We start from the raw sequence: 14,207 nt of genomic DNA on the forward strand, positions 1-14,207 counted from the left end.
GTTAGAACTTTTATTATAACTCTCACCTACATTTGAGAGTGGCACCTTTTATTACACCTAGTATCACAGAATGTTTTTTTTACAGTGGCACTGGGTTTGTGATTCTAATCCAGTCTACAAACTAAAGTAAATCCTGATTTCGAATGTGCTAGCTTTGTGCCCCATCTCCCAGACAGTGTCAAGCACCAATGCCTTCATAGACTTCTACCAGGAACCAGGGACTGCCCCCTGAATATGATAAAGGTCTCACATGAAGCATTCGGGATAGTACCACAAAATTCAGGGCTGCTTCACAGTGCTGAGAACATTAGTACATAGTTACCAGTTTTATTATATTCTCAGGCATTGGCGTTGAAGGGCCTCAAGTCAGAAAACAAAGAATAGGTTGGCTGCTAAGGTAAGACAGCAGGACTTTATATTGAACCCTAAAATTAAGCTGAGTGAACACATCTGCAGTAATTCCAAATCTTAACCCTGGAGGGAACCCATGTTTTCACCTCGAGTGTAGTTTGGAACTAGGCCCAAAATTGGACGAAAGACTGCACCGAATCTAAGCTTGGAAATGACTGTTAGAGAATTGGGTGGTGTCCTTAACACAGACTACATAAAATGGGTCTAAAATAAATGGTAATTTGGAATAGAGCCATACTTTTCACCTCTTAGGATCAACTTATTATATTCTCTCTAGACCACTCATTGAGGAACAGTTCCCTGAAGAGGCTCCCAACCCAGGAAAAGTCAGAACTTGAGGCATCTGTACGAAAGGCAAACCCAGATCACAAATGTGGATGAGTCGGTGCTCCTCAAAGGTAGAGGTATAAGCTGTGTACTCTGAGGCAGGGAACCAGTGCCTGTAGGACCAACAGTCCCCCAAATTCTGGTTGAAGTCATAGGAGTGCACAAGACGGGCGGGTGAAGATAAGCGGATGATGAAATTGTGATTTAGAAAAGCAGCCAGCAATCAAAGTCTCAGGCGAGAGCTGGTACACAACCTATATTTAAGGCAGTGGAATCACAACTGGTGTATATATACTTTCTATACCTCTTGAGAATTTCCTCATGGGGTACGTTTTTGCAAAGACTGGGAACCTGTTTAGTCTCCCGCTTACCTCCAAGTATACACCTCCTTTCTCAATATAGGATGACACTCAACCCTCAAGAGTCCTTAACCTTGGCCGCCTCAGGGGGTTCTGTTCATGTTTTTCAACGTGAACAGAACCCCCTGTGTCATCCTATATTGAGTACGGAGGTGTATACTAGGATGTAAGCGGGAGACTAAACAGGTTCCCAGTCTTTGCAAAAACGTACCCCATGAGGAAATTCTCAAGCGGGATAGAAAGTATATATACGTGGTCAAATAAGGAAACCACTAATAATTGCCGCAATTGAAGGGGTGCAAATCATCTTAAGGAAACGCCATTATTGCTATCCACGCAAGTGGGATTTTTATGAAGATTCATCTATATTAAAAAACCTGTGATCTCACCGACATGGAGGTATAAGGAACTACTATATTCCTTCCCTGACAAAATTTACATCTAATATTTACCAATGGAAAAGGATATGTTGGTTGTCACAGTGAGAAAGTTCGTGATTTTAATGTACTAGTCCTGAGGAAGGCGTTTTCAAAAGAACCGGATACACTGAAACGCGTTGACAAAAGGACATTATTATTTGTTGTAATGTATTGTTTTTAAACTTTTATGATGTGATCATTTTTATATGAAATATCTGTCATTCAATGCTATTCATGATTGTGAAAACTATTGTAAAAAAATCTCTCAATGAAAAAAACTCTTTTTGAGATTGGAGTTTAGTGCAATTTTTTATTGATTTGTATTAATCTGTAATCATGTGGTTTTAATTTGTTTTCATATTGTTACAAGTGTTATATGATTTTTTTTTACTGTTGCCAAGAAATTAATAATAAATTATCAATACCAAGTAACGTGTTGCTAGATTCTCCAAATAGATTTTGTTGGGTTCTGTAAATATCTGATGATGTTGGTCACATGAATACAGAAGAACACAGAAAGGGAGATATTTTTGTTATTACTTTGCCATTCCCGGTCCTTTCTGGTTTACCTGGGTAACTCTTGTTATGGGGTCAAATGTCACATGAGTCACCTCTACTACCCCAGGCATTGCTGTCAATGGACAGCCATGGTGCTAGTCACTACATGTTAACATCACATTTCTACATGTACGACTTTTAAATACCATGCACCGGACTGGCAGGTTACAAGGCCTACATAGGAGTTGCTTGATATGTAAAAGGAAGGCTTGACTGGTCAAAATGGTTTATTTTGATAGGTGTGAATGCAGTTTTGGCACTGCTACAGTCAGGCTACACAGGGTAGGCATGAAGGTGTGTTTGCACTACCCCTGGAATGGATGGCACAATAAGTGCTGCAGGCCACTAGTGCCATTTAACTTCTATGCCCTGGAAACACCTTGTACCATACACTAGGGATTTATAGGAAAATTAAATATACCAATTGGGGGTATGCCGATTTGACCATGTTTAAAGGCGGAGCACATTCACTTTGCTACTGGTTAGTAGGGGTAAAGTAGACAGAGTTCTAAAGCCAACAAAAATACAGAGTCCTGGAAAAGGCAAAAAAAAAATGGGGAGACAATGCAGAAAACATTTCCTACAAGCCGACATGGAGCTTTTAACATAAAATCACAAGTTACAGTAAGGCAAGGTTTTTAACTCTAGGTAAATTAGAACTGAAACACCACACAGAATAAAAGAACAACAACATTATGCCATTTTCATGTTGCATGCAATATAGATTCTCTATTATATAACAGTATGCTATCACTTTCAAAAAGCTTTATTTCGGCAGCGTGTGCCTTAAAAGCACCACACAAAGAGGAACGAGCACATGCATCACACAAATAAATATAAGAATAAAACATAAAGCCATCAATAAACTGTAACCACGATTGACATTTGCTACCCATTTTGGAAAACCTAATCCTAATTCAATACAGATGAGATTACAGTGTCTGGTTTCAAGGACATCATTAGGCTGACCAAATGTTAAACAAATAAGGTTAAAATGGAAAAAGAATACATTTGCTACAAAAAAAAAAACCTGAGAGTAAAAAAAGCTTCTGCTATCTTTGTGTACGCTTTTGTGGTGCAACTATGTCCATGTCCAACATCAGGAAATGCGGCTGATAAACCTGGCAGTCCTACAACAGTATCAGACCTATATTAGCCACAAGCCAACATCCACACATATAGGGCACAACTTTGAATAAATGTTCACATCCTCTAGCTTGCCGGCACTGCTTTAACAAATGTACACACATTTCATTGTCTCGGCCCTACCTTGTAAAATGATGGCAGAACAGAGGTTGGAGAGTTTTTCAGAGAAAACAGCCTATGAGCACCCCAAAGAGCCATTCCAACAAAGAACACTGCTCCCCGGAGCAAAGCTGCGTCCTTCATGTACATCCTAGAAAAAGCAAATAAAATACAAGATCACCACAACAACCAAGGGATATGCCGTGCAGCACAGCTAATCCCCAAGCTGTACTTCATTAGTTTAAAGATACAATAGAAGATGTAACATCAGTCAATAGACTACGCCTCACAGCATGTCTCTCCCCTGTGGAATTCATTGGATTAAAATCACAACAAAACAGAAGGCATATAATATGCCACCTAGGGGACTATGCCTCACAGAGTGCCCACCCCCCAAATACGGCTCTTCATCGGAGTAATGTTACAAGAGAGGATATCAAACCACCCAAGGGACAATGCCTCACACCATTGCTCTACCTTCCATGGTTGTCCTTTATCAGTCTATAGATAAAACAGGTGATACTGCACATCAGAGACGCTTTACGTACAGCATGATGGAATCTGATTTCTAAAGTAAAAGATTATCACACCTTCAATAACTACCAGAGCATTGTCCTCCATGTGTTTTCTAGGCACATGGATGTAGAATCCTAGCAAGAGGTTGAGACGGACTTGCAAGGTCAGGTCGTGGAAAATTCAAACCTCTTACCAGATAATGTTGGCCAAGTCTTGCGCTCACTGACACTTTCCACATAACCTTCATTCCCAATTATCCCACCAACTGGATTTAAATCTCTGACCTCAAGCAACATCTTAACCAGACCCTGGGATACAGCCAGTGAGAAGACTCTTGAACAGTCTCCTGGTCACGCAGAACTTAAAACAAAGTGACAAGACATTCAGAGACAAACAAGGGGGCTCACTACACACTGCCCAAATACAAGTAAAACAAGCATTGGAAATGCAATAGGTCTCGCAGCATTAGAGTTAGTGCATTTAGAATTGTTTATGGGTTTTTTGTTGTAAATCTTTTGCATTTTTATTTTTTGTAGCCAATGCTAAAGAATTACAAATCAAAAAAGCAATAAACATTTGTAAAAGCTTTAACTAAAAATCCTGTGAGACCTATTGCACTGTGTGAGGGTGAGGTGTTGAGGGTGAGTGAGGGTGGGGGTGAGTGAGGAGTTGAGTGTGAGTGAGGTGTTGAGGGTGAGTGAGGTGTTGAGGGTGAGTGAGAGTGAGAGTGAGTGAGGGTGAGGGTGAGGGAGGGTTATTGTGAGTTAGGGTGAGGGGTTGAGGGTGGGTGAGGGTGAGGGTGAGGTGTTGAGGGTGAGTGAGGATGAGTGAGGGTGAGTGAGGGGTTGAGGGTGAGTGAGGGTGAGTGAGGGTGAGTGAGGGTGACTGAGTGTGAGTGAGAGTGACTGAGTGTGAGTGAGTGTGAGTGAGGGTGAGTGAGTTATGAGACGCCTCACGCCTGTATCATAGTGAGGTGCAAAAGGAGACGCACGGTGCGAGAACCTTACAAATATGAAAAGCTTGCAGCATGCCAGATGCTAGGATGCGCGGGCGTGTGTGAGATACAGGTACACGCGCGAGAAGCCCTGATGTGGAGCGGGAAATGCACAATGATGAGCATAGTTCGATATACAGAACGAGGTGGCTGTGTGTGGGTGGTACTCAGAAGTGTGGTGTTTGCGATGAACACAGCACGAGAGCCCGAGGGAGATACTTGAAAACTGTGAGAAACATTTCCAAGCGAGTACACCGCACGAGGTCACAAAAGAGCAGTGCATGAGATGCTCACAACACAAGCACAACAAACTCAAGTATGTGGGAGACAAACACATGAAGCATTTTGTATGTAATGCGTGGGGCTCCTCACACACGGGAAGGTGGAGAAGGAATAGAAACACAGAAGTGTGAGGTGGGAAAAGATCGTTTAACATGGGAAACTGGTGTGAGGTGCCAACAAACGAGCCCTGTGTGTGATTTTACCACACAGGGTAACCCTGGTGTGAGAATACGAGCGTGTACAGTGCGTGTGAACCGCTCAGAGCGCGAGAGGCTCACACACACGGGTGTGAGATAGACGCCGAGTATGGGCGAGTCTGACGCTCTCGAGACGCCTGGTGTGTGCCTGTGATGCCCCTGTAAAGCGCTCTGACACCTTGGATAATATTCGCGCTATATAAAATCGCATTAAATAAAATAAATGAAAAAAATAACATGGAAGATGCTCACAGACGCAGGAATAGTGTGAGATACTCGGAAACATAAGCGTGTTGTGTGTGACTCTCAAAAACAAAGTGTGTGAGGTGAACACCGGTACCATGCCTGTACGAGATTCAGGGTGCGTGAGATATACTCAAACACGTGGCGCCCGGTGCGTGAAATGTGTAGAGCTGCGACAAGCATTGTGTAGAGCTGCGACAAGCATAGTGCGTGCGACGCTCACAGGCAGGAGAACCGAGCTGCCCAGCCCACCCCCTCCCCCAGGTAGAGACTGAGGCCGGAGTCGTACACAGAAGCCGAATGCACGTGCGACACAACTGCAAAGACCACGAACAGTACTAGGGTCTTATGGAGAAATAACCCCCTGGGGACTGTAACTGGTAGTCAGACCGTGGGAGTTGCACCGATTTTATGGTATACGCCAAAATAATGCAGTTTAATAGGGCATTCTCGAAATCATGTACTCCTCCTGCCTAGACGTGTAGCCATATGCGATAGTTCTTGTATTGAAGGTGCAAAATGCGTTGTACGAGGCAAATAGAAAAGAATAAAAACAATAAGGTTCGGAGGTGGTAATACACGTTTAATCTCATTTCCATACAACACAAGGGCTTCTGTATAAATATGCTCAGATTCAAAAAAACATTTGTGTACGCGAAATGAGTGTCATTTCTCCCACCGAAGCCTAACAAATACTGCAGGAATAAAATATATCAAGCGTGTACAAACAGAGGAATCCGGGGTGAGGCGTTCAGGCTGGCTACTTGCATATCTCGTTCGAAGCAACAAAAGACTTGCGCTTCGTGTTGCCGCCACCCGTGGTGACTGGAAAGCCATTTTAAGTGAGCGAGAAGGAAGGCGAAAGATAATGGCCGATGCACAGGCTTCAAAGCGTGAGGCGGCTTTCTCTGCAGTGCTGACTCAGGGGAGGGGGCGGAGCGGGGCAGAGCGGCATGTGGGTGTGAAGAAGCCGGGCCTTTGAAGTAAAGCTAAGCTTCACTTCAAAGGTGTCGGAGGAATGCGGGCGGCTGTGCACGCGCTTTTAAGCTCAATGCACATGCGCATTGAGCTTAAAAGTCACGGGCACTGCAAGGAATCGCCACGATTCCTTGCAAGTTAGATAAAGAGTCGATGAGCCCCTATAGTCTCGCTTGCTCGATGCGCATGCGCATCGACAGGCGAGACCTAAAAAGCTACACTTCAGAGTAAAGTGTGATCAAATATTTCAGCATGGTTCAAAGGCACATGCATTCTTAAGAAAATTGTGTAGATTGTTGTGATGAAAATTTCAACTTTGTGGAGTTCACTAATTTGCCTTGCTGTTCAGTGTGACAGTCCAGCAACTGCTGAGGGAGCACTTCAGCAAGTGAAGTAAAGGTAAATGATTAATTCTGCCCACAACTTGAGGTGGTGATTAGCCTCAAGCTCTCCTTCATTTACAGCAGTTATACAAGTATTGCTTGTCCAACATGTGGCACATTTGCATATTTTGCTTTGTCCCACTCTCTACAGGTATGTGGTGTTCACAGTGTGGCTAGCATACTCATCACCCCAAGCAGTGTGTGGTCTTTATGATGGTAGGGGTGCAGCAGTTCTGCATGTAGCACATGCATAGAAATGTGAATGCTGAAAGATGTGAGTGTGTATAGTTGTGCTGTGGGATGTGAACTTCTGTGTGCCTCTAATTGCCCTTACATGTGGCCTATAAATGCACAGCGGTATGCCCATCTTTTATATGGCACACATAAGCAGTACACATTATACATTTGCATTGCAGTGTGCCACTTTTAGTCATCCATGTGACATGGTGTGTAAAGTGGCCTGTCCTTACCTGTCCTCCATGATGTGACACATGGTGTATATGGCAGTGTGCCCGAGGTGTGTGCCTAGGAGATTGCGCATCAGCTGCAAAGATAGAATGCAAATTGGAATACATTAGTTTAGCAATGAAAACATCTATTGAAAAACATTTTTTCAGGGTTCTAAAAGCATGAAGAATCATAACATTCCAATCTCTGCATGTGACAAATGGTAAAATATGGAAATACTCCATTAAGGGGGCAAACTACTACTGATATAATACAAAAGTGTTCATTTTACTTTTCACAGACAATTAGTAAAACTTATCAAACAATCAATTATTGGAATTACCACTAAATAAATATCAATTACAGACGATAATTATTGAAAATGGTGATTTCTACTGAACTATGAACAAACAGATGCAAGTTGCGAGCACACACAGTTATGCCTCAGACCAGACATGGGGGCAGATAGGTGCTGTTGGAGGCTTTTTTAAAAACAGGAGTGGAGTTTTTCAAGACCTTACAATTGGCTTTTCAGAGAATACAAATACCAGGCACATATCTGGAAATTAAAAAAGTAACCTTCAAGAATGCCTTGTACCACACATTATTACATCTCTTCCAAGGGGATTCAAACAAGGTCTAATCCACAACATCTTGCTGCATTATTGCATTTGTACTAATACCTTCTGCTTAAACAGGAACAAAATAACCAAGATCTTAAAGCCTTACCTTCAATGTACACTCAAAAAACTGAACAGAAACTCACTAATGCAAGTAGGACTTGGTCGCTAAGGCCATCTTCCACTGAAATCAGTACCAGGATGGGGGTGAAGAATGGGTGGCCCCTGAAATGTATGACATTGGTCTGCATTCTGTCCATCAACTGTTGTTTTGCATTTGTCACCCCGAGTGGGATGGGTATGCTCAGACGTGAGTCCCATGCTCTCCACACCACTGGAGTCAAGCTATCCTGGCTGAAGACGGCTGATAGCCAGAAACCGGTCCTAGGATGCTTGATTCCGTTCAGGAAAGACATGACTTGGCAGTTCGGGCTGGACTGTTCCCTTGAGGCACAGGGTCAAGGCTGATTTGCATAAGGCCATGTCTGAACTGGGGTGGTGTGTAGTGCAAATAAACGATGGATTTAGGCCCATATCTCTGTACTGGGTGAATGTATGACATTGTTTTGCATTCTGTCCACCAACTGTTGTTTTGCACCTGAAATTTGTTCAGCATCTTCTGAAGGCCTCTCAGATATCAAGGGTGATTCAAATGAAGATTATGCAAAACCAGAAAATCACTCCAAAAAAATAACCTACAGTGGTACCTGCATGCACCCCAGGCAAAGTCAACAAATGTGCTAACTAGAAAATATATAACTCAAAACTAAACCTCACTGCTGCAAGGCAGATCAGGACAATGGTTTTAATATATCTATTACAGATTATAGCATTTACACATGCCTTACAGCTCACTCTAGGTAATTTTAGCCTACACCAGAATGACTCCTCAATTAAGTGTACTTTTTGTTTTAAATAGATTTCTAAAACATGTTCCTTAACCCAACTTATTTTTCAGGACACCTAGACCCAATCATCACACAAGAAGGAGTTAATTCTTACCCAATTCTTTCTTTCCGAATGGACAGAATACTACTTCACAGAACAGAAAATACTGAGTAAGTAAAAATCTAGAACAGCTCAGCAGATTGTTGCTCGAAAATGGAGAACATGTTTTACCAAAGGTATTAGGGCCAACTGTTGAAGCCAGCTTTAACATACAGAATGACATAATCCTTCTGCAAAATGTGAATCCATCTATCCCACTTTGTAACTGCAGGATAAACAGTAAAGAATAAATCCTCTCCTTAGTTGAACGAGAAATTACAAATTTTAGATAGGCACCAAATAAGCAAAATGGAACTGCTGCTGCTTCAAGAAAGAAGCAAAGAAAGCAGGATGTTAAAATATGCTCTAAAAATATATACCTGCGACTAAAGAGACAAAATGCTGCTACTATTCTAAATTTCAATGACTGATTAAGCAAGAGGATTGTCAATAACAGTTAATTGCGGTTTGGCTAATCAATTACTGTTCAAAACAGTATTGCAAAATATGTGCAAACTTTATTTAGAAAATTAAAAAATCACAATAGATTCCACTGCAAAGATAAACTAATACAGTGGTCTTTTCCAACTATAATTTCGATACAATCGTGTCTTATTTTCATGAATTAGGTAGAACCATGATTGTACAACAGAACCGGTTCTACGTCAGCTCTTATATCGGCTAAGCTCTTTACCATTCCTGCAGAACAATCTCCATTTCTTTGTCAGAGGGTTACCTTCCTGACGACCACACATCAGTGTTATTGATTTCCCTTCTGAACAAAAAGAGAACTGGAGCGGGTGAAACCCTCCATTGGCCAGTTACTATGCATCCTGCATCAGCAAGGTTACTAGAATCATTTGCAGCTAAACAGCTCGGGGGTTACTAGAAATCGAGATTTTAGATGATGTTCAAACAGGTCTTCAGTCCAACCACTGGGATGGTGCAATGAGCTAAAAAACGGTGTTGGATCTAGCCCTGATCTCTTGACTGGGTGAGAGTACTCTGGTTAATTCAGAGACTCTGTCCATCACCACCCCTTGTTGTAAATAATTCAGTCCAACCACAGCATGGAACTAGCCATGTTGGTGTTTCAGAATGATTTAGATTTGGCAGCCAATGGAAACAGTATCAATGGTCTGATATTAGATCTTTCATCAGCATATGACGCTGTTGACCGTAAGCTTCTCATTTACCAACAAATGATCATTCGGGGCATAGGGCACCAATGTTGTATGTCGTTTCTAACAGGTAGGTTTTATCGAGTGGTACTAAGGACATTTCAGCTCAAAGACCATCATCATTCCTTTTGGAGTACTGCAATGGTCAACTCTTTCACTGTACTTATTTAATGAGTTTATTATACTTATTCGGTCAAACGGTCTCCATCGTAACACCTATGGAAATGACACACAACTCTTTTTAGGGAAAGCAACCATTCTACTGATTGCTCAGCACTCCAGGATGGTCTTTCTGCTGTGCGGATTTAACGCAACCCTGACAAAACTGAAACCTTGTTTACATGGGCCATTTTTGGAGGGGCAATCCACCCTATGACCCATCAACTTGGGCTTTTGTCCCCAACCTGACTTGTCAGTAAAAAATCTTGGAGTAAAAATCTGAATGAGGTCATCAAATGGATTACTAAGTGTTGTCATTGGTTTCATCCGGCACGTTTTACATGAGGAACCTCTATCTGAGTTTCACTTTCTTCTCTTCAGAAAGTAGGTGGGCCACTATGGCAACCCATACTGGGTCCCGTTTGAAGTCGATTTTCAATGAGGTTTAATGCTTACACATAAGCTTTTACAGAAGTTGTAACAATTCCAAACCAAATGGCACGTATGTTAGCAAGGGCTCCTTTGAGCAGCCACAACACTCCTGTTCTAAAACTTTACATTAGCTCCATATTCAAGCCAATATTATAATTAGGGTACAGGTTTATAGTGTGCAAAACGTTTTATGGCAAAGTGCCCAAATTGATATCTAAGCATATGATCAGATACTGTCCCGCTAGATTACTTTTCCCTGCTAAAAAGCTATTTCTTTACATCAGAGCTTGTCTAAGAGCAGGTAGGGATTTTTTATGGTCTTGCATTTTCAGGACAAACACCATCACTAGGGAATTACTTGACTTTTAATCTAAAAATCAATCACGAACCATCTTTGCTCAGGAAAGCACTTAAAACCTAGCTGTTTGAGCTAAGTTTACAGTGTGATTAAATAATACCCCAGCTTCCACAGTGCTGAGCCTTGTTTACTGTTTGGGGTTTTTCCCACTTAACTCTTCACAACTTTTTCCACAAAAGGTACAGAGGCCAAATTGCATACTTTTCCCCCCACATGTTTGTCATTCTAAAGTTATGCAGGGTTTGTGGCATTCACGAAAGGAAATCAGGGAAATGGCCAAATGTAGCAAAGTTATTTTATTTTTGGGGGGAAAAATTAGAAAATTGCTTTGCAAGAAAGCATATGCTTTTGTTTTAAAAACAAAATGGCATTTATGAAAGGTTTGCTGTGCTAAAAGCTATACATTTCTAAAAACCACACAAAATTCAGAAAAGGGTCAGTGTGTAGATCACTCAGTTTTATAAAAGTAGCTGAGAAATGTTTTTACCTCTATATTTTTGCCCCAGCGGCTGATTTACAAAAGCAATATACCAATAGGTTCATCAGACTCTTCTGGTTGCAGGAATGTATAGAGTTTGTTGGTTGTCCCAAAAAAGGGATAGCCTGGGTGAGCAACTGACATGTATCTTATAATGATTTTTCACTGTGTAAAATCACTCCGCAATTAATATAGCAAAATCTAATGAATCAAAAATGGATATGAAGGAAACCTTAACATTATTTTAATATGTGCCAGAGATCAAGGGTTTAGAAATAGTGGTTATTTGTACACCTCTAAATTTGGGTTTAGCCATACTATGAGGGGATTCACAGGACATTGTATTCTTTGTTCCACGTTGTCTTACACCTGGAAGTTAAAAAACAGGAGACCAGTTCAATTAATAATTACAAATGTTAGACTATTTTGTGTTTCCACACTTTCTGAAAAAACAGGACCCCACTTGTGTAAGTGGGCAAATAGCTTGCGACAGGAAAGGCCTCAAAATGCAACATGGAGACATCAAGTTTTCACCATCAAAATTGGCCCACTCTGGAAATGTGGATAGTCGCAGTAATTAGGCCCAGGCTCGGCAACTACCCAGGGTAACCTACTAAACTCAGACATTTCTTAAAACTAGACATCCTGGGGAGTTCTTACCCAGAATGCCATACAAACCTCAACCTTTGGCTACAAACATTTATTTTCCATAGGTTCTGTGATGGAACGTTCCGGAATAGGAGATGCAAATTTCTCATCACCCAATTTTCCTGCAACCCTCCCGATAAAAACAGTACCCAATTTGGGTGGCTAAGCCAGCAAATGCCACAGGAACCAATCAAACCAGGGAAAATGCTAACTCTTTGTATCACAAGCTACCAAAGAAACTTGCCAACCAACTCCAGTTAGTTCAGATGCACATTAATATTCACCAAAATATTGCGTGCCCCCACTCCTAGGGGAATTTCATTGATCAACAAACTGGGCTGAACTCCTGATTAAAATAATTCAAGTCACCCTGCCACCCCCCCACGAGACATCAATAAAATCATTTAAAGATGAAATTGTGTTTAACAAAAGACCTAACTGGATTAACATGATTTCAAGAAGTCTCGACCAACTCTGGAAAAAAACTGTCCTCTTGTGCTCTCTATCTTCTGTCACCATACTCTATGACCAGAACGTCATAATTTCCACATACTCAAAAGTGGCTCCCCAGTGGTAGAGAGCACTTTACTAAAATGCTCAACAAACAAGACAAGATGAGAAGAATAGCTTTGCAATTCTTTCTAAGCACTCAAACGTTTGAAGATGTCATCTCACCTTCCAGCATGGCTCGCAGAGCTCCTTCACATTAATGGTGCGGCACAACGTAATGATGAACGTAAGCACACTCTCTGCTGGAAGGCAGTTGTAGCAAACAACAGCATCCAGAACCTGCAATGAAACCTGGAACAGAAGGACAGCACAGTCAACTATGTAAACATTTGAATGGACACCATACCCACAGCGAACGGGGCAACTTGATCTTGGCTAACTTTTCAGCTCAAAAGAATAAATGATGAACTAAAACTAGCCCATGAAAGCCTGTGCTGCAACTAAACAGCTCAGAGAGATGAAAAGGATCTGGCATCTTTCAAATCCTGCCAGGTTAGCTTTGAATTCATGCGCTAGATCTAGAAAAATATTTGAGAAAGTGGAAACTTTGCTTTGTAAATCTCAAAGAAAACATATCTTTGGCAACATTTTCTGTCATTTATTTAAAGGAAGTATATTATAAGAATATATGGACAGCCCAAAAATACGTTGGTTGGAAACAAACTTTCAAACCCCAAGGAAATAAAACAAGGAAAAAACTGGCTTAATAAACATATGAAAATTTGAGGCCACTATCATATGAACGCTAGAAGCTCCACTGTCCAATAATGCACTATAGTTAGGCAGGATCAAGTAAGGTTCCAATAAACAGCCTGGCCATACTACTGTTCAAATGAGGATTATAGTGTGGTTCTCATCAATTCAACAAAAATACCAATAACAGAGAATGAGGATTCTTATTGACAACCTCTACTTCCTCCAGCATGGTGTTTTCTTAGCTATCTTAGATATTCATGACTTTAGAAAAGAACAGCAATTCACCCTCTGCATCAAGATCCAGAGGCAAGAATACCAAAAGAACAGAGAACGAGGAAAAGGGAACAGAGAAAGTTGAACCACAAAAGTGTGGCTTCTGAATGCACAACAAATGCAGTCAAGAGTGACAAAAGTGGTCTAGTGTCTAGTTGAGCTATCTGCTGATTAAAGTGTTAGGGAGATTTCTCATGAAAACTGGATTGTTTGCCTTTACTCCGGTGGAATGAACATTGATTGATCCTACTCAGATGAGGTCTGTTGGCTTTTAAAGCACTGTGTAAAAACATAGGATACTATCCCTTCCCTAGTGCAGTTACATCGTACAATGGTAGCTGAATTCCATACATCTGATCTTTGGTTACTTGCGCTCCGGTTCAGGGAGGGTCTGGCCTGGCAGTTTAGGATGAACTGTTCCTATTGGAGCAGAGACAAGACTGACTTTACTATGGATATGTCCAACTTGAGGTTGCACAGTGGGCACAGAAGGATGGGCTGGAATG

The 14,207-nt window shown here is 41.4% G+C and overlaps 1 protein-coding gene across 1 annotated transcript in view; it reads right to left on the reverse strand.

Annotated features, from left to right (window-relative positions):
* Positions 1–14,207, reverse strand: part of TSC2 (TSC complex subunit 2) — a 279,890-nt gene that overhangs the window by 145,997 nt on the left and 119,686 nt on the right. Inside the window, 3 exon segments of the mRNA XM_078664852.1 lie at positions 3,344–3,470; positions 7,383–7,456; positions 12,898–13,023. Of these exon segments, the coding sequence (XP_078520978.1) occupies positions 3,344–3,470; positions 7,383–7,456; positions 12,898–13,023 (327 nt within the window).

The sequence above is a fragment of the Lissotriton helveticus genome, chromosome 10, assembly GCF_964261635.1.
Source record: "Lissotriton helveticus chromosome 10, aLisHel1.1, whole genome shotgun sequence".
Classification (NCBI taxonomy): domain Eukaryota; kingdom Metazoa; phylum Chordata; class Amphibia; order Caudata; family Salamandridae; genus Lissotriton; species Lissotriton helveticus.